This window comes from Zootermopsis nevadensis, unplaced genomic scaffold (genome assembly GCF_977971745.1).
Source record: "Zootermopsis nevadensis isolate Lab colony 2312 unplaced genomic scaffold, Znev_1.0 Znev_ptg000022l, whole genome shotgun sequence".
Classification (NCBI taxonomy): domain Eukaryota; kingdom Metazoa; phylum Arthropoda; class Insecta; order Blattodea; family Termopsidae; genus Zootermopsis; species Zootermopsis nevadensis.
Window position 1 is genome coordinate 19,466,499 of NW_028259154.1, and position 27,480 is coordinate 19,493,978.

The following is a 27,480-nucleotide window of genomic DNA, read 5'->3' on the forward strand; positions in this document are numbered from 1 at the left end:
CTGCTTACTACAACTATTCCCTAATGCTACTCTACATGACTATTCCTTAATCCCTAATACTATTTACATAACTCTTCCGTATTGTTCTCGTGCCTTCTACCCCAGTGGCAGTTCTAAATTCCTAATTTTGACCTGTCTTTTACATCTTACTTTGTACAGAAATTTCCCTACATCCCTGACCTCCGTGTCATTCGTAGTGCTTAAAATTTTCTTGAAGGCCAACTCTTCGCCAACGGTGAACCACTTGTTCCTCAGGAGCTGTTCCCTCCACCTCCCGGTTTCCGTACACTTTAATAGTATGTGAATCTCGCTTTCTGTCGCCCCACATAAAGAGCATATTTTCCCATCCATGCCCCCCCTCATCCCTCTCAGCTTCCAAATACCCGCTCTGAACCATGCCTCTCCTCCCTCGTACAGCAACCAATGTAGCCCTGTCTACCCCACCCTGATTTCATCTCCCCGTACAACGCCAGAGATCTTACAGGAGATAAATTATTTTCTAATTTGAATCTCTGATTGGTCGATATGGAGATAAAGAGAAATTTTTATCAGGAATATATTAAAATGACAATATTATCACATTTTAGCAAAATTGCAAATTTGTAGTTGTTTCAAAGATAGTAAAGTTTCCTTATTTCAGTTCTACGTCTTTGTTCGAAACGATTTAAAATTGCGTTCACTCTTAATGAAAAAAAACATTAATAATAATAAGAACAAAATTTATCAGTTCCGCATTGAGCTACACCTCTAACCCCTATACGTCTTCATGTCGTCGTGCTTAGCTAAGCACTAGGGTCATAGTTATTCTTTATTATATTTTTACACCTGTATTTTAAGGTATGTGTCACACCTTAAAATTCCTATGTGGTTTTGTACATTAACAAATTTAAGGGGCACTTTTCTGACACTTTTCAGATCAACGACCCACTCATCGGAAACGTGTTTGCAAACCACATCGCTACTTTTACTGTAATTTTACTAATCAAGAAATTTTATTAGGGGTATTTTTAAAACTATTTTATAAACCTGAAAATAGCATGGAACTTCGTCCCTACTGAATGTAATGGATTCAGTTGCAAGTGTATACACTTACTACACACTTATTTATTTATTTATTTATGTATTTATAGACACTAGAGGAGGAGGCCCGTTGAAAATCATCGGGTTTGGTTTCGTTTGTGTCTTCATTTCTTAACCTCGTATTCTTTATTTAATATCTTCCATACATTATTTGGAGGGAACTGTCGAATTGAATATTTCATAGCATTTTTAACGCCACCCATCTACCAGAGCTATAATCATAATCCTGGGTAAAGTTACCATTCTGTTTACTCTTAAGACGAAGTGATATATTGATTTTCAATGCAAGCGATTGTTCAGTTGTTGCTATATACTGATTATAACATTATTGGTCTAAACGTCTTATGGAACTTCGTCTTAAAAGTAATCGTGACTCTACACACCTGTTTTAAGTGTGTAGAAATTTTAAGCGGTGTAAACCCAGTTTTGCATGTTTTACAGTTTTGTAAAATTGCAGTCTAGCGAGTTTGCTTGACTGATTGCTGTCATTATCAGGTGTGCTGTTATTTTTTATGTGCTAATGAAATCGCTACGTTTCACCACACCCTTCACGCTGTGGCTTAAATATTTACATAATTTGTACATTAGATTTAATCTCGTATTACAAGCTTGTGTTATTGATTTAAGCCTAATTAAAATATTTTATCACCTTCTAAAAGACGGTCACGTCTTTATTTGTATGATGATCATACCGGGTTCTATAAGAATCTGTTAATTGCTGCATGAAATAATCACGTTTGTGATTGAGTCTGTGTGAGGAAAAATGTACGGACGGACGGATAATGCGTTGTAGTTAATTTTTGTTTTGAAGAAGAAACATATTTTAGTCACAATATTAGGCTCAAAATATTTTTTACATAAATTTTAATAGCATTACCGTAATTCACATATTTTTACTTCTGAGGCATTGGACAGGTTAATATAGCGGTTTGTATGTCGGTCGAGTTACTGACTACTCTTACCGACGTTTACACGCTTCTGGCAGTGTATGCAGTAGGATTCGAAATAGGTAAACTGAGAAAAACCGGAAAGTATTGAAGGTGGCCGATGTTCCATCAGTGGTTCGTGCCATAAAATTAGCCACGACCTCTTCATTTCACATTCTTTCCTAATTATTATTCATCCTATAATTTGACATTGGTGACAGAGTAATTAAACAAGCAATATATAAAAATATTTCTGATTTATGCCGGATAGATATAACAGAATTGGATCAGGCTAAGCAACGCTTTAATTAAACACTGCCTTTAATTTACCTATAAATGAATTATTGATTCGGTGCTAATGCTTTTGCGCAGTTTCACTCTAAACGACTTGGAAACGAACGTTAACTGAACCGGAAAACTTTTTGGCTCAGTCGTTCATAGTTTAAAATGAAGAAACGGTGGCGAATGCATGCCGGATATTCCTTTGTTCTCAAATAGACCTTGGCGTAACATTAGTTAGTTTTATACGCTGTTTCGACTGTCTTACCCCGTTCATCGTCCATTGGAAAGGCAACGTCATTGAATAAAATGTAATAAATAAATACGTTTTTAAGTGAATAAATGATTAATACCTGTTTGTCAACTACGTATAAATCCCGACACTTCGTGAATGCAGAGAAATCCTGACACATGTACGAGGCTCGTCCATAAAGTAAGTTTCCCTGGGGCCGTTTACAGAAACAAAACACAATTTCATGGAAATATTTATTGCAACAGATACAGCAAGTGTCCAGCTATTTTTCAACATATTCGCCACCGGAATTGAGACATTTGTCATACCGTGGGACCAACTTTTGAATACCTGTGTCATAGAAGTCTGCCGCCTGGGATTGGAACCACTGTGTGACAACCATCTCCGCCTCTCTGTCATTCTCAAAACGCTGACGCTGACCGGACAGGAATTTCTTGAGGTGTAGGAAAAGACGGAAATCACTGGGAGCGAGGTCCGGGCTGTAGGGTGAATGATTAAACACCTCCCAGCTGAACTCCTGCAGGAGACTTGCTGTCCGTCGAGCCGTGTGCGGCCTAGCGTTATCACTGACCGCACTTCACAGTCGGCGGGAGCTGGAATAAGAACCTCCATCTTCAACGGCTGCAACGATGCTACTGTGAGAACGCGGGAAGTACCGTTAGTGCATGCGTCATGCTACGTCATTGCTCTATCACGTACGCACAGTCGCTTCGCGCAATATAAGGTTTGCTAGCTGTGGGACGAGTGGGAAACTTACTTTGTGGACGCGCCTCGTATTTTTTAGATATACAAATTTCCATATATGTAATAGTAAAATGAAACTTAAAAGGTTCGGAATGAGATTGTTGAAATGGATTTGTATGATTCTGGATATGGAGTAATGGCAGGCTTTTGTGAAAATAATATTGATCTTCTGAGTTTGACAAGAGGTCGAGAGATTCTTGATAAGCTCAGCTAGTGTTAGTCGAAGGATTTATCACTTGACAGTACTTGGGTATGGAAGTTAAAGGGTAGTGACCTTTATATACAAGAAACGAATATTATTTAATTTTCTAATTCTTGAAGGGAATGTGATGTGTGTATTGCATAGATTTGGAGCACACAACATTGGCAGTGGCTTACCGTTACCCGAACAAATCAATTGGAAAACAACAAGACACGGAGAAGAATGAGAACATTACGCTATGTATGATATCGTATAATTTCTAGCACCGCCTCACCGAAATAGGCCGCAATGTCGCCATAATTCGGTTGAGTGGTCCCACATAGAATCTACACAGAACTCTAATTATCTTAGCGTCACATTCTTGTTATATGTGTCACGTGCTAATGAGATTTTCAACGGCTGAAGACTTGACGTCTTTAAAGGGGAACGGCTAACTGTAGATAGACCAACTTAAAGTGTCTATGATAGGCGTTTTTCAGTGTCTTGCAAAGTAGTTCGAAATATTTCTGTTCCCGTTTCCTGTCTAAATCGCGAAGTTTAAAAAAGAACACAAAAGACTGATTTTACATGTGTTTTGTATTGGTGTGAAATCTGTCTTCTCATCCTGGGGTAAGAATATAGACTGAGGATGGTGTGAGGTTTGTATGGCGGTGAAAATGCGGATTGTGATCTTAGAGCCGTTTAATCTTGATATGCGACAAGAAATTTTCGAAGGAACTTCCTATAATGTTGACAATCATAAAAAATATCACCTGTGTTGGCTGTTGCCTTGTGCTTTGTTGTGGTGACTTTATGTTGCGCGTAACTTTACTAAAACTTCAATCAGTCGGTCGGCCTGTCGGTGTTAGTGAGCCAAGTTGGGATGTGGGCGGGTCACTGAAGTTGGAGGTCAGTCGTGAGTTCCTCCAGAACGTTTGTAACCCTTAATGTGGTTGCACGGCGTTATAACCCATAAGACCACGATCTACATTGAAACTGATTGAGAATAAAGTGCCGAGGGAGGTATTCGGACCTAAAGGAGGAGTAACACATACGGAATTTTAGTCTGAATACATGAAGGGAAGTGCCCCCTGGAAGACCTAAATGTAGAAGGTCGAATCATTTTACAAAAACAGGAGTCTGTATACTGGCTAGGTATAAATTATTTGATTTTGTATAGAAATCAGTGACATGTTTTTGTAAACACAGTAACTTACCTCTGCGTTATATAAAAGAAGGAAGTTTTTAATAATTTGAGCGACTATTGGTTTATCTACTTCTTAGAGTTAGTTGCACAAAACGACATCTGTGAAATAAGCCATCTCAAGACATCTTCCTTCTTGGTTTGGATGGAAAATTCACACATTCAATTAAAGCAGTAAACTCCCTTTGTAACAGTGAATGGCATACTTTCTCTCTCTTTTCCGTCACACGGAATTTCTTATACAATTTCAGGGCTCTGGTTTCGTTATATATTTTTAATTATCAAACGAGAGACAATTGAAGCATGCATCATTGAACCTACTGTTCATCCTCATCTGTTCATTGATTCCAATTAATTGCTTGAAGAACGTTAAAAAGGCATGAAGAGAGGCAATTTTCAAATACTTTAGCGTGGCATGACAGCAGCAGCTGGCTTATTATCGTTTTCCAATTACCGAGTATAACAGTGGTCTTTCAGAAAGTTAGAACAGAATTTTGAAACCGCCTGGTACAATGTTCATCTAAGCACTTACAAATATTGGATTTCATCCGCTCCAGTGGCGTTTACATCTTGCTGCGGGAATCGATTTGTGCAACTACTGTGACATGTAACACAAACTGAACATTAACATTGATAAATATGTAGTCTATTGTTTTATCCATAATACGACATTTAGGTATTTTGGTAACATACTTAACTTGAAATTGAAGTGAGTTAGTGATCGCCTATATTAATTGCGTGTTTAGCCTACGTTTTTGATGTTAATAGATGCCTAGTTTCAAGATGTCGTGCGTGTTAATGTTTTGTGATAGCAGTAACACATGTTTAGTTTTCAATAAGAAGTGGTTTTCATTGACATCTCTTAGACTTCCATTTAAAGAAAATCTTTAAAATATTCATAAAATAATTTTCATTAAATCTATATGCAAGCTGACGTAGCAAGAATCTATTAATGGATGCAAACGAAATACTATTTTGTTTCCTTAAACTACTTTTGGAATACCTTTAATAATTGTTACAATGCTGTAAAATAAAGTAAATAAATTGTTACGAGTTAAAATTCATTGCAATGTTAATCTTTGGAGCAGAGTTGATTGAAACTGCAAGTCAGAAGTTCATGCTTCTGTATTGCACTACAACTTAAAGGGGTTTTTTCCTTTCTTTTCTTTCCTTCTTTCTTTCTTTCTGTCTTGATCTTTACAGTAATTTATCAAAACATTTTGAACATATTGTGTTGATGTCCAAGATTAATTCTTTTCCATTTGTGATAGGAACGTTCCTTCTCAAAATTATATGAACAGAAACGTCTTCTATTTATCATTATAGCTTCACTTACATTAGTTTATTACTTGTGTTCTCCGGGAACACTGTTTTGTTTAGGGTAGTTTCATTTTAGGCAGGCGCTGCACCTCTGACTACGTAGTTCAGGAGAGCGACTTATAACACCGATGAGATGGGTAAGCTTGTGTGGGTTTTGTTACTGAGGCGGGACTCTTGTGCCATAACTCGAACCCCAAACAACCGACACAAACCGCGTACTAAAGCAGTTGTGTCCCTGGAAATAGGGGCTGTGCCGTACTGAAATTCCTCTCTTCAAGGATTTCGTGTGTCTTGACTGCTTGGAATATGTTATTACCAGACGTAATTCAAGGACACTCAATTCCAATGCAAGTCGAAGAGTAACGTAGCAACACACTTTGGAGAAATGCAAAGGGGAAACTCAAGTTTTCTCTGTGTCTGAAAGCAAAATTTATAACTGCGTAGCTCTGTACATAATTTCATAGAGCAGGAATCTTGGTAAGTTGATGGTCGCTTCGGATCCCATCATGGAGGGTGTTGAGAAGATATTTCAACCTAAGAGGGATGAAGTAGCAGGAGACGGAAGGAAGCTCTCTGCAGTACATTATTAGAAAGATCAAATCAAGGAGAATGAGATGGGCAGAACATGTAACACGCATGGGGAGATGAAAATACGTGAAGAGTGCTCTGGAATGATCTGGACGAAAATGGAAACACATTATTAAAATGGATCTAAAGAAGATCAGCTGGGGGGGTGGAATGGATTGATTTGGCTTAGGACAGGAACCGTTTGAGGGGGGTCTGTTGTGAATATGGTTATCAGACCCCGGGATCCATAAATGGCAAGAACTTTCTTGACACGCTGATGGAATATCACCTTCGCTAGGAGGACCCTGTTCTACGTAGTTCGGATTCCATAAAAGACGGAAAATTTCTTAAACAAGTCGGACGTGTTAAATATCTTGAATACTGTGCATGATGCAGGTATGCAGTTATCGCTGTCAGATGTAAGCCCAAGGCACATGAACTTTAGGCGCGAATACGTACAGGAGTTGAAGTGCCTCTGTGCTGACTTTTGGCACCATCTTTAAGCCGGCCCGTAAAACTCGGTGTAAGATCTTACATAACTATAAACGAGAAGGTCAGAATGAGTGTCATTTTGTGTAGTACAAGTATTTTCGATCCAAACACCATCTGGACCTCCTTGGGGAGCAGGAGCGAGTAGCATGCTTCGTCACCGGGGTATCGATTCTTGGACTAATGCTATGTTCTGACGAGCTGCGAGTTCGAAATAATTTACAAGGTGTCTAGCACTGCTTCAGTGCCACTGACAGGGTGTAGGAGCGCCTTTAAGGCTGGTTGCCTAGCTATTGTCGCCATCGCAGACGGCAGAGTTGGGAATTGACGGCGACGTGGCTTGGTGTTCGTCCTTCTCATCGTGTAAATGCTGTGTGTGTGGGTGGCGCATAATAAAGCAATTCCCAGAACCACAATGGTAAAGTTGATGTTCGTAGTGGCCGGTGCAAAGCTACGTTTGCTGCTTCCTCACGTCAACGCAGCGAGAGAATGAGAAACTGTAGTTTCATTCAGGAGATATTGCATTATACGGAGGACACCGATGACATTTGTGTTCCGCAAGGAGATGTCAGCATATTCAAGTGACACTTCATTTGGACTTACGAGAGCCGCGATACAGAAATGTTTTATTATTGCGGGTTCTCAAAAGTTTTACATTTAAAAACAATTTAAGTGTTTGAAATTAAACCAGTCCTGATCTCATTGAAACCAAATCTGCAGGAACAATATTCCCTCTAGCCATGTTTGTCTAATTACAACAATCACAACCAACAATATGGATCGAGCTCCAGATCTGGTCTGGTGCCAAGGATAAAACTTTATATTGCGGTATTCTGAAGATAGAGGTAACATACCCCTCCGAAACGTGTAACATCCCAGAATTTCGCCACGACAACGTCAAATCCTGCAGCATTTAAAATGTTCCTTCTGTTTGTCGGATGTTCCTGATACCTTCCGTAAAATTAATATAAATTAAATAATAATGGGGAAACAATACATTTATTGAAGTGCTTAACTATAGCAATAAAAATAACAAATGTCGAACACTGAAAAGGAATCTAAGAGAAGCTGCTAGATACCACATAATATATATGAAAATTTACAAATATTAAATCAATACATGTAGTACAAACTACAGATAGGCTGTTACAAGAACAATATATAAACGTGAAGAATGAAGCTAAAAACACATCGTAAAATAAACTTAAAACTAATCAACTATTAAGAGTGACAAATGAGAGAGAGGAAAATACAATATTTGTTGAAAATGTCTCGGCTCCTACAGATTATGTTAGTAGCAGAAGCACATCTGGGTCAGAGACTTGACTTTGTGGTGATGGAAAAATGAATGACTCAATAAATAAACTTCATGCGGATATGGTATTCGAAATATCGAATAAAAGCTTCTGTAAAACGTAGAGTAAGAAATGTGATACAACGTTTAATTACTGGTATTTGTCTCTGTTATTCCCATTATTTAAATGTGCCGCATATTCAAGTTCATAGTTTTCCATATTAATTTTCTACGTGTGTAAAACTTGTAGGCCACTTCAGGGTCGCAAACAGTTTTTGTAATTTAAAAGAAAAATCTTTTGTAGTCTCTAATGTGAATTTCAGAATTTTATTGCGTGCTTTATACATATACGTATACACTCAGAAGCACATGAAAGCTCAGTTCTAAATTATGTATACCCTGCCTAAAATAAGCTTTATTCAGAACGCTGTATCATTCATAAACGTACTGTTGGCTGCCGTTTCAGAGAATGATTATGAATGTGGATTATTCAGTTAAAGAGCTCTAATGCGTAGGAAATGGTAACACTAACTCATCATTCACTTAGAATATCATATCTGGCGCCAGATGTTTCCTTTTGATGTTCACATATATTTCTCTTCTGAAGCAGCCGTAGGAATATCTGAGTTACGAGATCTTTCCTTAGAATATTCCCTGACAAAAGTAAAGACAGCAAGAGTATTACAAGGAAAGTGCAATGCTGAATTTTTTATACGTCACTCTCATGGGTTAAGTATGGCTGTAGGTAACGAGTTCTCCCTCACTGCTGCTTCCTTTAGACAGTTTTAGAACCGATGGTTACTTCTTTAACTGGATTGAAGGAAACCAGGTAAGAGGTAGGCGAGACTGTCTCACTCTTACCTTACGGTGGCTTAGAGTTTGATACACTATCGACTGCTGAACTGTAGTCATTTCACTTTTGCCTGATTTGTTGTGATCTCAGATTTGGTAAGGATAAGTAAAGCTGTGTCTTGTGTTTAATTAAGCATCCACGCCATGCAGACGTATGGGGGAGTGAAAGTACAGCTCCACACATTATTAAACTCGGCTTTATATGCAGGTGATTGGTCAGCTTTAAACTCATTATCTTGCATATCAAATCTAAAACTTCTTGACGATGGTGAAGAGTCAATTGAATAAAAATTTTCTTGGATATTATCCATCGTCTAGTAAATATAAAACGTAAAAATACGTTTCGGAGATGGGACTCTATCTCCGTCTTCAGGTTCCTACACAGTTGGGCCCACTAGATAGAGCTAATCCCTATCTCCGGACTAGCTCTATCTAGTGGGCCCAACTGAGTAGGAACCTGAAGACGGAGATAGAGTCCCATCTCCGAAACGTCGTTTTACGTTTTATATTTACTAGACGATGGATAATATCCAAGAAAATTTTTATTCATTATCTTGCATTTGGTGGTGGTGAGGTTGCTTCAGTATGAAATATCATGTGTCAACAGCGTAGTAATGCTGGAAGTGGAGACTGTAAACACAAATGTCCAAGAATCATAAATTAAAATTAGCAGAGGGACACATATTATTACGGATATGTATTTAGCAGCAAACTACGAATAAAATATTAATCCCAGCCCTCACGGGTTGGGTTGTTTCCTTTCCATAAGAAATTAAATACGTAAGCAGAAGTTACTCGCTCGTTTATTCATACACTAATTACTTTAATGGAACACAGTCTTTGTGGAGAAGCCGATAATCGATTAACCACCCAGGAAATTGAATGCGAAGATTCGCTGCCGTGTTCAGAAGGACCTTCCAGTTTCCCCACTTCTAACCCAAGTGACTTCATTCCACATCATTTGTCTCTGTTTAGGATCCAGTTTAATATTATCTTCAAGTCTAAGTCTAGGTCTTCCAAGAAGTCTATTCACTCCAGATGTAGCTACCAATGTGACTTGTAAAAAATACCCGGATATTTTGGTCGGCTTGTTATTCGTTTCCATTTAAGTTCTCCGAAATCCTGTCATGACCAGAATATTGACAATTCAATAAATGAAAGTTGCACATTTATTAAATATATGTATTTTTTGTCTCCCAGTACGAACCATATAGTGTGAATGTATTCCATACATGCTTTGTGTTATGCATGCTGATTTTATATGATTCTGGTGGAGTTAATGAGATTAAATTCTTTATTTATGCGTGTTTCATTCGTAACTCTGTTTATAATCCTCCTAAACGTTTCACAGATTAAAGTATGGGACTATAATTTGAAATAAGCCGCCCCTTCTGTTAATAAGGATAAGAGTACAGTTGTACAGTGCGGCTATTAAAGTATGAGGTTTTATTACTGTGGATTTTACGTACGTTTGAAAATAACGTGTTAATAAAATTTTCAAACCCAGGGGACAGAAATTGATTTAGATGCTCGTAAGGTGGTTTGTGTAGAATTAAAGGGAGACGTTCATATCGCTTTAGTAGAATGCAGGGCAAAATCTTAATATAGCAGTAGCTAATAAACCCATCGAAAACGTGGTGTATTTAATATATTTGTGAATTGAAATACGTAGTAATAATTATGCATGATTTGATGTTTTCACTGAGGTTTTGTGTGGTCTTCTGCCTGTTATCAACGTTTCGAAGAAAATGCATCTTCATATTTGAACTTTGTTGGTTAGTGTCGAGTGGTCGATCACCCGGTCTCATCCTCGATAGTTCTTTCTACGTACGCATAAATGTGTTTATTTTAGATTATTGCGTTGTTTAAATTTTGAAATGTTGAATAAATTCCACAAAATAAACACTTATATATAACGTCGTTGGAGACCCGCAACATAAATTCGTGTGGAGCTGTTTCTCTCCGTTGTGATAGAATTTTGCTTGCCTGGAATCGATTAAACGTTGGTTGAGTCGAGAGTTTAACACCACGAGATATTATCTATCCCATTCCGGCACAGGAAGTTCCAGCAACTTTCCCGGAGTGTAGTGGTTGCTGTGTATAGACTTCGTTTGATTGAATTACGTGATGGAGGATGAGTTGAATGGGATACATAGCACGCATGAGAGAAATAAGAAATGCGTACAAAATTATAGTTGGGAAAACTTAAATTGATGTCAATTTTTTGGAGGAGAGCTGGGCGTAGCTGGAAGGACGATATTAAAAAGCTATAAAGTGTATACGTTAAGTAATACGTATGACACTTTCGCTGTGTTACTGCCTGTAGATTTTTAGTTTGTGAATACTAAGGTCGATGTCATTTTATAGATAGCAGACGAATGAGAAAGTACATCTGATGTGTAATTTGACCAAAATCAGTCCAAAGGTTCTGGAATTATGGAAGTACGAAAATCCTTTTGGTTTAATTATGTCGAAAACCATTCAATTTGTAAAATAAATCGTGTGGTACATAAAATATGTGTCATATTTCTGTATAGCTTTTGCTGGATATATTTTTTACCCGGATAAATATTCCTATTTAGCGGGATGTTCTGTAGATGTCCGCAGAAGCGCGTGTAAAATGTCTGTCAGTGTTGCTCGATTTTAACCAAAACTGGGATGTGTCGACAATTATCCCAAATATCACATTTAATGAAAATTTGTCCAGCGGGTCTGTATTTTTTTATGATGACGGACAGGCAGACAGGCAGACATGGCTGATTTGATGGGCGCATTTTTAAACTTTACTTAAAATCTACCTACGATTTAATCTTGAAATAACAATGTGAAAGTGTGGAGTGGATTAATGTAGCCTAGGTTAGGTTCCAGTGGCGGGATATTGTGAACACGGTAATAAACGTTTGGGGTCCACGAAAAGACGATGTGTTATATAGAAGCTGAGAAACTACTATATTCTCAAGTGGATTTCTCTTTATTTTATATTTTATTTAATTGATTGATTGTCATGTTTTTTTTGTGGGTGTGGAACTTAGTTCCACACTTTAAGCAGAACAAAGACTGGGGATGTTTACAACGTGTGAAGTAAATACTCAGACTTTACTCTTTGAAGTACAATAGTAACCACGTGTACCATTTGCTTTAATATTTATTAGCTCTCCATTCTGCTCGCATAATATATTTATGGTTTTTTGTTTGAATCTCAGAAGAAACTAATTATTTCCGTAAACCAGCATTAAACAATTGGCCTTTAGAATCGAGACTCGTCTTGTTTTCTTTGAGGTAAGAAATGAATTTTAAATGAGGCTTATGCTTCAAAAGTTCCTAAACCCCTGTCTCTAGGGTTAAGGTAAGGCAATAAGTTGATATGAAAGTTTTAATGAGTAGTTTCATAACAAGTGTTCTTCACCATGATATTGTGACTGTTTTTGTACCAGGAGACATATAGTTTGGAAGAAATGCATAGACCTAGGCGACATTTTGATTTGAAAACTTGAAAGACACTGACCACTAGACATAGATTTAGGCGTATATCAGAAGATAATACTAAATAAGATATCATGGTAACAGGATATGAAAATAAACACAGGATTGAACGGGACTTCATAGTTGCCTTTGAATACGACAATAAATCTAGTGGTTTCATAAAGCAGCAAATTTATTTCTCAGTTGAGTGTCTTCTGAATGAAAATTCCGTGCCGTCGAATATTCCTTAGTCATACAACCTTCGCATTACAACCTAGGTATATTCTTCAAAGTTTGAAGATGTTTCTATACAATTCCACAAAAGCAGCAGAAACGTGAGAATGGAAGCGTATGTTCCTCAGGCACTCAAAACTCCAAATGTACGTAACATAACAGAGGTATATGGAGTTCGGATGAACTCATTCTGTGGAACAATGCGTACGGTGCTATGCTTTCTTGTTTATGTCACAAAGTGAGGTTAAGGCAAGATAAAGTTACCACAATTTCTTGACGTAGACTGACGGCAAAACAAAGTTCTCTTATCAGTTACATTTTCAGTATGAGACTCACTCAGAAGCTCCTAAGGTATGAATTATTTTAATATGGCGAATCTATGATTGTAATATTTGCAATAAACTAAATTTATTGTCAGTAATGTTTAAAAATCTCGAGGAATTTGCATGTGGAATTAATAAATAGGAGTATAACGCACGCTCTGATGTTACTTATTTGAACACAGCAAAACATTAGTTTAATTTTCGACAACTTTCTGAAAAAAGGAAATATTTGTCTACCCTTTGATGCCGAAGGTCCTACATAATCTTGAAGAATTCAGTCCACACCGCAAATTAAACTTAGCTCTTCGCCATGACAAAGTTTAAATTTCCTGTTACTCTGAGAATTATGTGAAACCCATAAATACAAGATTTCAGAATTATTTATTGATTGTTAAAGCAGGTGGTAATTATAGTCCAATACGTTTTAAAGGATTAAAGTGGCTTTTTAATTGTTTATAAAATACATTTCTCTGTTCATTTTTAATTCTTGATCCACTGTGATAAAATAGCGTACTCGATAATCAGTAATATGTCTCTAAATGTTTAAATTTATTGTTTTCAACTTCTGATCTCTTGTCATACTTTTAAATTAAATATTTTTTGTCTAGTATGCTTTGGAGTCGGAATTTAGAAATCAATCAACCGTTTTTAAGTGCTTGCTCCATTAACTCTTCACTATCTGTGATATTTTTATGAATGTCATTGGTTATTACGTGAGCTGAATAAGAAATAATTCGAGTGAAACAAAGCACAAATTACACATCCCGAACCGACAAGTGTATATTTTGAACAAAATTGATCATCACATTCACTGATGTGCGAGGGGCTGTTTAACTTGTGCACTTTTCTCCTCGTATTTGGACTTTAACGGGGCCGCGAAGCTAAAACCAGAACAGAACAATACAACAGATTGTGTATTGTTTCACACGATGACAAAAGGAGTGGAAACAGTGTTTTCTGATTACGCGCGTTAGTTTGTGCTATGAGTCTATAAATACCTGTAAGCTTGTACAAGCTCGTGGTCGAACGTTTCTGCCACCACATGATATCGGATTACAGTCGATGGGGGATTCCCCTCGACGTGTCCCTCACAATGCAAGACGTGTGTTGAAAAGCTTGCCACGCCTGCCAACCGCTCCATCACTGCCACCAGTCTCTTTCTCTCGTTCGCCTTGAGAGAGGGCACAGGAAAGGGGAATATACGTTAGGTGATTTGTTCCATGCTTGCGTGTGATAGCAGGAGGCCATGGGCTATTAAAGAAAGAAGGTAGAAGGAGAAGAATGACACAATGGTGGTGGAGGGGGAAGGGATCGGAGTGCAAGGTCGTGTTAGACCAAAGACATAAATTGAGTTCTTTCAGGGATCCACTGTTTTATCTTGTTAGAAATGGAGTGATTATGTTTTCTTCTTCAGACACAAAGAAAGATTCTTGTTCAACATTACTAACGTCGAATTCGTGACGATTGCTGGCTTAACTGAGGAACGATTTCAAGGGCGATAATTTTATAACACGCGTCGTTTTCCTAAATTTATATTTCCGTCCGTTATATGGTGGCCATCGGAAAAGCAGAACGTGAGACAGATTGTAAAAAAAAAAAAACACTTAAAAACTGCATACGAAGAAGGTTCGTCCCACTTGTGAATGTGACGAGTACGATTTTAGAATGGATCCCAGTGGCATAACGTCCATACCAGATTTCATCCAAATCCGTCAAGCGGTTCTCACTCTGAATCGTGCGGATAGATGAACGGACAGATAGGATCAGCCCTATATGCGTTTATTTCATACAATTTGTGCAAAAAACGCATAAGGAGTCTTAGTATTAATTTTAACATCTAATTCAAAGCGAATTCATGCACTTGTCTATAAGATATGCCTGTCAGAATGAATGGGTTATTTTTCTGTGTAATCGATCAGGACCATCATGCATTCTGAAAATGAAAACTTTTGTTTCATTTCACAAATTGGGAATCTATATCATTGTCCACTCTCTGTAACGTATAATTTATATGGTCTGTTGAGTATCTGAGGGAAGAATGACACAAAAGAATTGCTTCCGTGATTCCAATAAAGAAATATTGTAATATTGTTCCTATTCGAAAGTTGGGATGTGATATGGATTATTAACTGCAGGAACTTGTTACAGCACAGTGATATATTGCAAAATTACATTCATTCAGGAAGACGAGAACCACAAAATGTCAGACTCTCTTGCTGTATTTGGGTTGATCATATTTCACAAAGCATAATAGGAATGTCGATCATACGCAAAAGGGCACAAATTTTCTTCCTTGTATTTCGATAAGTTTTTAGTGCAGAAAAAAGTGCTTAAACCTGTTATAAAAGTTGTATCAAACTTTTTTTTTTACTACAAACTGTCTTTGGGAAAATCAGTAAAACTTAGTATGATCTTCACTTAATGTGCAGATTACACTGGATTGATCAACTGCGTAAACTACCTTCATTCCAAGACCTGAAGAGTACCGAAAGATGGAACCTCAAACTTAGGACTGAAGATAAATGTCGTCTTGTATGTCGCGTCGTCTAATCTGGTAGAAGTTTACAGACGAAGATTTCTGTCTTCTGGCTTGTTGCGCTGTGAGGTATGTGCAGTCTTCAGGGCGATTCATCGCCCTGATGACGGAGGCAGTATGACCTCTGAAACGTTGGTTAACATCGACCAGACTACACAGCGCAACAACCCAGAAGACAGAAATCTTTATATTCACCGTTGTGAGAACCTCAAATCATACAAGTTTACATACGTTTTAGAGGAGTTTTCATCCTCCATCTGAATGCGATGATGGAGGTAGCAAGCATGTCTGAAACGTCGGTAAACTTGTACCAGTCTCTGCGGCGCAATAACCAAGAAGACATCTTCATATTCGCCTCCGCGAGAACCTGAAATATCAACTTAGAACACCTCATGGGGTGGTTATGGATGATAATAGAACAATGGTGGAATAATGATTTAGCATGGGAAACGAGAAGAACTCGGAGGAAAACCTTCCCCAGTGTCTCCTTTTCACATTGAGTCTCACTTAAAATTATTTGGCACTGAACCCGGGTCTCCACGATGGAAAGGCAGCAGATAACTACCTAAGCTATGTCACGGTGTATATTCAATCAGTACAAACCCTAAATTAAATTTACCTCTCTACTTTTAGCTCAGACCCCGAAGTACCAGGCTGAATGTACAATTGTCTCTGTGCTTAATTAAGTACCACGTCTGAAAGACGTACGAGGATACTGAGGTTACGCCCAGGCGTGTTCTGTTTCCACTGGATGGGAAGGCCCCGGAGGAGATACAGGCGCTACGCTGAAGACGGAATCTCTGGCTCTGTCGGGAATCGAATCCCAGTCGTCTAACCCGCCAAGTATTTTTGGAGAAGGAACATGAAAATTGAGAAAAAAAATAATTTCAAAACGCGTTCATTTTGGACACTTCATGAGAAGAAACCGTACGATTTGGTGAAAATCGGTCCATTGATCATATGTTTACAGAATAACTTTTTTAATTTTATGTGAAGTATTTTACCTCGTAGCTGAAGTACTTGTATGGTTTTGTAGGCTCTACTGCAAGTGTCACTGTTTTCGTGTGTCGGCTAACCTGATAACGCGTAGGAACTTCCTTTCTAGCTGCAAGGGTATGCCACTTATGCCAGTTACAAGCTCTTGACAATCTCTCAACATTTTTTTTATGAGACAGCAACTTCAATTAGACGTTTCATGCTATTTCGCCTACAGCACATACATTTTTTAGAATTCTTGAGAATGGAGATTTACTTCCTGTGGTATCAGATGTTACATGAGTAGGCGATTCTTGAATGTTAGGTGGAGTCTCTGGGCTGCTAAATGGAACTGATTGACTGTCCATAATTGTTATATTAAAGACGCAAGCCAACCTTCAGCCCTGTGACAACAAATTCCAGGAACCCGTCGTACAGCTAATGGGCATTCTGCTCTACCGTTACTTATAATCAAGCCACTGCAAAGGTTACGGTAGGCTAATGTTTCCTCTATGAAATGAATTCGTATATAGAGCGTGGCGAACAAACCTTTGGACAATATGCGCGTTGGAAGTTGTGTGTGGGCCAGTTCAGGTCTCTTTACAGCAGAGAAATGAACCTGAAGTACATCACGGTCGGAAGACAAAGTTTGCGAGGAGGGAAGTATGAACGCTGTCATTGCCTGGATAAATAATCATTTAATTATTTGAGTCGTAAATAACTAAACAGACTGACTGCCTTACTCGGTAAATTACTAAACTCACTAACTTACAAACAGACTAATGTTCAACTAAAATAAATTAATTGAGTGGCTACGTAAATAAATAACCACGAAACAGATCTATGTAATAAACCATGTCATGTCATGAGTAATCAAGCTTATACAATCACTTATATACGAGTACAGTATTTGATTGATTTTTAATTTTCTAAAGTATTTTTATTCTTGATATAATCACCTAATCTTATGTATTGTTTTAAAAATAAATTAATTTCAATATTATGTATATATTTCAATTAACATGTAAATTCACTTGAACTTAACCTTCAATTATTTGGGAATGAACATAGAAAGATTCATGCCATGGACACAAAGCAAAGCGTTGTCGTGTAGAAGCGACGTTTAGTGAGTCACTGTTATTTTTCCTCTAACACGCCCTATTTTGGACATGTGCACCCTGAATACATCTCAGACCATGACCCCCCGAGAAGCAGAACCCGTCTCGAGAAACGCGGAGGTTCGCAGAGCAAAAGTATTCCTCGCCTTTTATAGAAACCAAAAGTTCGTTATAGTGTTCACAAGAAATCACTACTAGCATTCTCTAACCCAGTGGTATTCAACCTTTTTTGTTCGCGTACCCCCAGATATAATTTCTCTTCAACTTTATACCCCCAAAGTTGTTGGTGTATAATTCAAGTTATACATAGTATACAATCTACATCTAAAATAAATTAAATAAATTACATCACTGATTATTCAATGTTTATCATAAAATAATATATATTTTTTTTAAATTTCACGTACCCCCTAAGATATCTTCGCGTACCCCCGGGGGTACTCGTACCACTACTCTAACCTAAGCCAGATGAATCTACTCTACACCATCCTACCCTACCATTTCTTTAAGATCCATTAGACAACGAATAATGTCTAAAGTAATTTGTTTTTAAAAGGACCAACTATTGTCGCAGATATTTAGAGAATCATTGTGTCGTGTATCCGACTTATAAACGAATTGCGCTCAGCTTGCAGTGTCTCATTCTTCGCAGCACGGAGTGTACTGTTGAACAGCAGATGGGATCTCTGCTTTAGTGAATTCAGTTATTGAAAGGGAAGGAACAATCCTGCTGCTTCCGCTTTTGTGGGGGGGGGGGGGGGGCAGAGGATCTCCTTTATTCGCACTTCGCTGTATTGGAAAGTGGGCATGGTCAGAGAGAACTGAGCAATTATGGCCGAGACTAGAAACCGCATACTGTTTTAATTGTAACGCAAAGTAAGCGCTGCCGAGTGGAGTGGAGTCCTGGAAGTTGGGATATTAATTGTATACACGTGGAACTATCACCGTTGTTCCTAAGTAGATTTATGGTTGACTTCGAAAGGGCCATAAGATATAATGAAATTTCACATAAGAAATGTATTAAATCTCTTTAAAGTTATTCGGAATATTATTTCAGAAACAGATAACAGCTGTACGGATTTATGTGTGGATTTTGAGTACTTTACTTTGTAGTTTGGGCATCCTCTTTTTTTGGGCAGGGTTATCGTTCTTCATGCCCAAGCTGTCCGTGTGCCACTGCACGCTGCTGTACCGCGAATTTTTATAAGAAATTGTACGTTTGCACACTGTACTGAGAAAAAGTAGCACCTTATCTTTTGTAATTAATAATAATCCGTGGCGTAAGAGCCCTCTGGGAGCCAAAGCCGACTAGCTGGCTGCTGGCCTCACGTTCACATGCCTAAACAGAGGTGAACGATCATCCTACCAGATATAGAGTGACGTGTGGTCAGCACGACGAACCCCCAGCCATTGCTAGTTTTCATGACCGGATTACACTACCCATTCTAGCTCCCCAATTTCCTCACGATGCTCGGTGAAAATCTCATGAGAAATTTCTTTCCCCGAGACTCGAACCAGCGCGCATTCCGTATCGCCGGTCCGAAGCATGATGCCTCAGACCGCGCGGGACACAGTTCACAATGTGTTATGCTTTGTTTTCAGATGCCTACAATTATAGGGCAAGGATTTATATGTAGAAACACTTTTTGGTCAAATATAGTTTCTTATCCCCAATTCGTGATGCGAAATTTTTGTGGTGAGCAGTCAAATGTCTCTGATAAATGAAGGCGTGTCGCGCTCGAAAGAAGTTTACGGGACAGTAGGCAAGGGAAATTTTTCGGAATAAAATCTTCAGACAGACAACGGCCTCCTGATCATTGTTTACGTTCTTAATCTCATTCGTCACTTTCTAACTAATCTCTGCAGTTGAAACAGCGTTGTCAAAAGTTATATTTTATAATTTCCTTCAACAAGCTCTGTAACTGCGTGGAGAAAAGTGGACAGACAAACACCCGCTTCTTATGGATCTCGAAGGTTTATGACTTTTCACAAGAGTCCGCAACTCATTTGATATCTTGAGCCAGATTAGTCCATCACTCTCACAACCCATTTCTTTAAGAAACAGTTATGATATTACCTCATAGGTAGAAGTGTTCACCTCAGCATCCTCTCCACATTCTCGCAACTATTTCCTAGATTTTAAGACGCAGCCTTGATTTAGTAATGTTATCAGTTTTAAGACGAAAGGCGGTATTAATAATAATGCCACTACGCAGTTCTGTCACGTTGTTCCACGCGTGTTATTGACAAGAATCCCGTCATGGGATACCATATAACCTGCACAATTGTTAAAATATTTTCACACAAACAAAGAAGTCCTAGCAGTTAAAGTGTTCTATGCAAATTAAAATGTCAACTTGCTTTGTTCCAGGTTACCGGGATTGTAGGCAGGGCCGACGTTTTGGCTTGTGTGCTGTTTCTTCTATCTTTCCTGGTGTATCACGGGTGAGTTAATATTGTTTATACTAACAGACCAAAGGCAATATTGACATTTTCTTCTTCTTTTGCAATATGAGATGTTATTTATTTGAATATTTAATTACACTTACTACTTACTATTTGCAATTATGAATAGCGCCGGTTCTAAGTGTTTAGAATCCCAGAAGGTTGTCATCACAATCCCTGCAGTGAGAACCTAATATGTTACTGAGACGCAAAATGGCGGTTTTATGCTTCAGATCTGTAATATACCTATCAATTTCGGTCAGCTACCGCGTGCAACCAGGTTGTGTGGACCCCCCCCCCCCCCCCCCCACTACTCATCCTTCCAGTCTCCTATCCAAAGATTACCTGTTCTTTTGTCGATGATCATCCCCTCCATCCAGTGCCGAGGTAACAAATGATTGGAGCTCTGCCTCGACTCCCGATATGTCTTCATGGCGCTGTGCGTAATAAGGACCAGTGATATCTTCAGCTTGTTTAAAAGATCGAGTTATAGATCGATGATTGTTCGTCGGAGGTGCATAGGACTGACTCCCGATCAGGCGTAATAGTTGGTTTAGGCGTTAGGCCTATGAGTATGAACCTTCTTGGATATGGTGCAAGAACGATATTTATTACTTTCATTGGTATACTCTTTACCCACAGTGAAGAATGTGGTTTTTCGTAGTGTTGATTACTAACAAAGCAAGTGTGCTGAATTGTGACTACTTTGTACATCGCAGTAATGAAATGAACGACAAGGTATAGTTTGTTTCTTTTAATATACTGTAACCCTCTGTAATTTAAAGTTATTTAATCGTGCTGCGGTAAACGTGATGTCAGATACGAATAATTTTAGAAACAATACATTACCGAACAAGTTTCCTTGTTGTTTTTACGAGATTATATTACACAAATTCAGTTTATACCATAATATTATTTTGATAGATGCGGTTAAAATTCATTTTACCTTTCTTCTTAAACGTTTTACGCTAGTAGAAGTCGTCATTGGGGAGAAATACGAGAGAAAATATTTATTTTAAGAGGCACTTGTGGCGTCTATTTCGGTGATATCGCATTTCTTAACATTTATTGAAAAACAGAAATCTTGTGTGTAATTCCGGAAGGTAAAACAGGAACCGAGTTACAATGCCTCAAACGCGGGAGTAAGAGTGGTATTTTCATTTGCAGGTATGGTCACGTGGTTTATGAATGAAAGTTTGCGTAACCACGAAGATAATTTTTCTGTTTGAAAACGAGAACACTGCCTACCCGAGAGAGAAAGCAAGATTATAGAAAGAAGAGGTAGAGAGAAGTTTATTTGAGGTAGGGAAGTGGCTGACGTAGAAGCTTTTAATAACTTTTACCACGCAGTTATACTTAATCATTCAGTGCTGTAGCCATGAACAACCACCCTGTTATTCCATGAGAATGCTGTAGTATGTACTTGGGGACGGTGGGAGGTTATGCATTCTAAACGCATCCCCAATGTTCCCCCCCCTCACACCCTCACTCGTAAATAAACAACCTGACCTGACTGTGGTCTATGCAGTTCATATATGACTACCGCCACCATCTTTACTTCCACCAGCTCATACTTCTACTACAGTGTTTCTCACTACACCATACCGCCATAGTCAGCAATATTTCACGGGGGTAAATCCCCGGAACTTGAACACCAAACTAACATCACCCCTTTCCCCCGCAAGCACATCAGCATTAAAGCTTAGATTATCATCCCCTGCAAACATGTGAATTCCGTGCTGGATTTAAACGTTCATCAGGACTTACAACGCCGACAGGAATTTATGTTTCCAGCTTCTTGCTTCTCGATTGTTTGGACCGCTGTGCCGTATGCACCCACAATTTGAATTATGGACCTAGCACTTTTCGTCTTAGTGAGATTTCAGGTTCTCAGGGAGGAGAGTATGAACGTGATAGCCTTCTGGGTTATCGTACTATGTATTCTCGTTGTCCACTGACGCTGCCGAGGCGCCTACTGCACTTATCGCCCTGATGATGGAGACAGTATGCACCGCTGAAACATCGGTGAAATTCTACGAGACTACATGATAACCCAGAAGGCCGTCACCTTCATTTCTTGTTTAAGATGGCTGTCTTCTGGGTTGTAGCGACGTATAGTCTGGTAGAAGTTTCGCAACGTTTCAGAGATCATCGCTGACTCCATCATTAGGGCGATGAGTAAGTCAGCTTACTCATCTTTGGACTCACCACCGTGAAAACCTCAAATACTATTTATCGTCGTGTTCAACATGATACACTAAAAACCTATGGTGAAGAATCTAAATATCGTTGATTGGGGTTGTCTCGTCCTGCCTACGTAACTTTTTCCACATCCTATTGTCATCTGACTATCTTATGGATCCATGGAATGTAATAAATTATTATTATTATTGTTATTATTATTATAAACGAGTCTTTCTCTATCTTAACTTAGTTATATCTACCATACAGATGTAGACAGTAAGTGCTTCCGAACAAATGTTAAGCACCCGCAAGATTGCATGGTGTCTCAGCCTAGAATACATCTTCACAAGTGCGAACGCGTACCCTAGAAAGCTTCTAGATGGTTTTATCGTTAACCAAGAAATTAAGAGAGGAGTGTTTTACAACTTTTAATCTGCATTAATGTGTGGGCGTACGCGAAAGCATAAGTTAAAATTTTGTCACTCACGTGTTGCGAATGAAATCGATCTTTGAAATGAATATTATTATTGCTCTCGATCAAATGTCTTTTTAACCTAATTCCTCCAAAGAGAAAGAGGGGTCGCTGTAAGATGTTATCAATCACCATCAGGGGACGATTGGTTTTACTTCTGTTAGTTCTTCCAATTCTGGTAATAGAATAGGACACGTTCCTCCACCTGGAGACCACGATAAAATTGAATTAAGTACAGAACATATATACCTCCGCCAGTGTTCCAATGGAGATTTAATCTTAGAATGAGGCTCTCTAGGAAGTGGGGGGAAGTTCTAAGACTGCAAAGAACGTGTTCCATTAGCTGGAAACCTGTAAAGTAAATTTTACCTTATAACTAACTTCTGTCTTTTAGAGAATTACTGCATCATTCTGTAAATTTCAGGTGTTTGAAGGAACAAATTGTCACCTAAATGAGACTCTGACTGAATAAGTACATAATTACGTAGCCAGAGTCCAAATACACTGTTCTTGAAGAATGATGTTTTCGTTCGCAAATTAGTATCTGTGGTTATGTTGCACATCTTCACTAAGTATCGTCGAATTGGTGCATAAGGGGGTTGTTAAAACGGCAATGAGTGTGTAATTCGGGAAGTATGCTCTCTGATTCCGATTAGGACTGACTATGTGACTGAGATGTATCGCAGTTTTCGTCTATCTCTACAGCCAGATGCTGGGATAATCCATTAAAATAGGTCACTAGCGATTATTTCTCCGTGCCTCATTCATAAACATTCTTCCATTATTGGTGTGTCACTGCGACCATTTTCTTTACAGTCGGTCGGATATAAACTTGGAAATCGTTATTCCTGTCTAAGCATTTATTGAGCTCGGGTTCAGGCGGAAAATTCAAACGTCTTTTCCGTAAGGTTGGCCAACTGATGACGCACTTCAACGTTGGGTGGTGGAAAACTCATGCAGGGCTGTTTTTATTTTCTTTGTGTTTTCTGTTTAGGAAATTAAATGCAGTTTTTTTAGAACTTGATTGAAGAAGAAATTTGATACGTATGATTTGAGGTTTTCACAGCGATTCCGCCTTGATGACGGAGACAGTATGATCCCTGAAACGTTGGTAAACATCGACCAGACTACACAGCTCAACAAACCAGAATACAAAAATCTTCAAATTTGATACGGTTTAAAAAGGCATCAGTATCCAAATGTGTCTGAAATATGCCCTTCTTCTTCCATATTCTAATGTTACTAGAAAATTATCTGAGTGAAACTAGGTCATAACTAGTGTTAATAGATTCTTAGGTTAGGATTTGCGGTTTTAACGGCGGTGAGTCAGAAGACAGCCATCTTAAGATTCTTAGGTTACCTGACTACGCTGTTTCAATGTAATAAGTTATACAAGATATAAGATAAGGTTTCTCGTAGAATTCCTCAGTTTGTTAAGGGAAAATTCGAATAGAACGTTTAATTAGGAGACAGCCATCTCACTATATACACAATTTTCTGGAGAGCGCAAAAATGAAGCTGACTTCGCGTTATGGATAAAGTCTTGATGCAAGGAATGTCTTGACACTTAACATCTGAGTCAGCACTCACAAAGAGAAAAAGACTTCGCTGTACAACACTTTGACATCTTAACGTAATTAAAACAAATGCGAGATTTCATTCGTTGTTTCTATTTTTAACAAAAAATTAAAATTATGAAACTCGACTGACAGTTTACTGGCCAAATGTGTAGCTGTGTGTGATGCTGGATGCTCTTACGTGGAATCATATTGTGACGTCACTCAATACGCTGCCTGTAACTGTAGCTGGAACCTATCTTCAACCCTTTTATTTAATATTTACACACAATTTTCTGATAACCATGTGAAACACTGTACCAGTAATTACTTGTATTTAAATTTAATTTTACAGGTTAGGTAACTTCCACTATGAAACACGACCCGTGGCCTTCAGCTTCTCTCTTGTTATAAAGCCCTTAGAGGGATGTAAATTGACTGTGGTACTAGGTATGACGTCAGAATAACTTAAGTTAACGAAGTCTTAATGAATATCAATGAGCTTTAATTGTGTATAAATACTATATTCACATACTTACATACACTCACAGACGTTGTAAATTAATGCATCGCATTCACTGAAGTGACCTTAGGTATAATTTTTATTTCCTCGGTAGGCGTGCGCATCTAAGGGTAAATTACCCCTCTGTTAGTAAAAGGCAATGCAGACGTAGAAGCTGTCATCTTGTCTATTAAATACGTTGAAGTGTACGTTTCGCAACTTCGTTAAAGACGAAATTTAATATGGCTTGAAAAGGCACCAGGGTTCATTTCTGATACGTGCTCATTTCCTTACTATGCTTCTTATTGCTGTTACGCAAAATGTTCTAAGGGTAACTAGGTTACAGTTTGAAACAAACGGGATTTTACTAATTGTTAAATTCTTTGGTAAAATAGACCGTGAAGGGTCGAATTTTTGGATGTCATGTTACGAGTAGGAATAACTGAAATAATTGGCATTTTTGCTACATTATGAACTTCTTCCGAAGAGAAAAATATGAAGTCAAACTTCGAAGATTAACGACTAATGAGACTGGTAAAGTTGAAAGTTTGTTTCTAATACGATTATGCAAAGGCTAATGGATAAACTGAGGGAAGTATTCAAGCATGATTAACTGCACGTAAGATGAGCTCTACATATTCTGGCGAGACATAACTCTGCTGATATTCCTCGGTCTTGACGTGAGAAAGTTTTCCAGTTTAGCGAGTTAAATACGTTTATATGCAATTAGAATTAGAACATTGCAGATGGGTTACTTCTTCCATTCTGTCAGATTTATTATCATCAGAAATGATATATGTGAGTTTCGTAAAGAAGTTAATTGAATAATTATGAGTAATGTTATTTATTTACGCCACCAGGAAATATTATAATCAGATAAAGTGGCAATGATTGTTTCTTGAAGGATGTAGTAAGTATATTGATTTCATGGTTGAAGACGTGAAGATCACAAATTGCCTGAAGTCATCGGTTTTAATAAGTCGTAAGCTAAACGTGTTACGTATTGAACACATATCTGAATGCAAGTATAGCATACTGAGTCTTATATCTGTAATTATTACTGTCTTTAATTTCTTCCACTAACGAGTAAAAGAATTATAGAGGATCAGCTGAAGATATTAGGTCACACTGCACGCACTATAGTTCTCTGGCAGTAATTATTCATTAACCTAGAATAATCTAAATTAACATAACGTAACCTAATACCGAAAATTAAAAAATTCAAATTATTAGAATTTTTGAAAATATTGAAAATTCTGAAAATTTTGAAATTACGCTGCAGTACCACTGCTGGTACTTTGCCATTGAACTGATAAATTCAAACTTCTTCTTGAATAATCTGGCGTGAAACTGTGCATAGGAGTTAACTGGTTAGGGATGTGGACCAGTGACGGGTTTTATAGATCACTTTAATTAACCTTCGGGAATTTCTTAAAGAGATGAGCAATTACTAACTATTCAAGACGAATTCTGCTCTTCGTTGTATGCCATATCCAACAATATATGTATAAATTGCTGTTGTAGCAGACACAAAATTCGCTTGTGTTTTCTTCTGTATCTTGAAACAAATTTGAATGTGTTCTAATTGGTGATTGTTTCAGAAACAACGGAGGACCCGGGTCTTTATCTGTCTGGCTGAGTGCGCTGCTGGGCGGCCTATCCATGCTGGCGAAGGAGACGGGTATCACCGTATTGCTGGTCAATCTCGCTTACGATCTGTATAGATCTTGGCATTTCATCAAGCGGCAAGTATATTTTAAGATTTCTTCGCATGTGTGCATTTAATGTAGAAGATAGAACTTTTCAACTGAATGTATTTGTTGTTTGGTTTTGTCATCCCTTCTGAACCCGTAATTCTCCTTCGGTCGCTGTTGCTAAGTTGAATCGAGTGTTGCGCACAAGTGGTCCCGCTCGAGAAATTCTTCGTTGTTATTGGGTGGAGGAATGTCGTTTACTAATGCACACATTTCAACACAGCAAATGCGTATTTACAGCGCGTAGTCACATCACAAACGCACTCCAACCTTTATTAATTACAGTCACCACTGTTTCTAGCCAAAGTTCTTACCACACACCCTTACCATTTACTCCTCTGTTTGAACGTGTGGACCTGCTTTCTAATGTCGTTAGGAGAATTTGCAATAATTTTCTATTAGTTGCTTTGGAAGGTCGTCCTCTGTTTATTAGTAAGTGTGGTTTGCAATTTGCTAATGGTCAGGAAGTCATTCTGTCAACACATTGAATAAATTTGGTTTTATGTTGCAGTAAAGGACTATATTTTGTTTCTACTTCTGTTAATAAGATTTCGTTTCTTTTATACTTCATCTAAGTGTACAACACTGTCATGAATTTCATCTCAGCGGCAGTTAACGGGTTTTGTCCACGCATTCGTTGTCAAGTTTGAGTTCCAAAATAAAAGTCTCTGTAAAACTAATGCATTATACGTGTTCATCATAGCGTATTTCTTAGCGCTTGATAATTTAA

At 38.1% G+C, this 27,480-nt stretch overlaps 1 protein-coding gene across 7 annotated transcripts in view; it reads left to right on the forward strand.

Annotated features, from left to right (window-relative positions):
- The window catches only part of LOC110834283 (protein O-mannosyl-transferase TMTC1-like), a 191,684-nt gene that overhangs the window by 105,245 nt on the left and 58,959 nt on the right, over nucleotides 1–27,480 (forward strand). For all 7 annotated transcript variants that reach the window (XM_087354165.1, XM_087354164.1, XM_087354161.1 and 4 more), the window contains exons 5-6: nucleotides 20,209–20,282; nucleotides 26,598–26,741. In XM_087354165.1, the coding sequence (XP_087210291.1) occupies nucleotides 20,209–20,282; nucleotides 26,598–26,741 (218 nt within the window). The remainder of the gene's footprint in view (nucleotides 1–20,208; nucleotides 20,283–26,597; nucleotides 26,742–27,480) is intronic.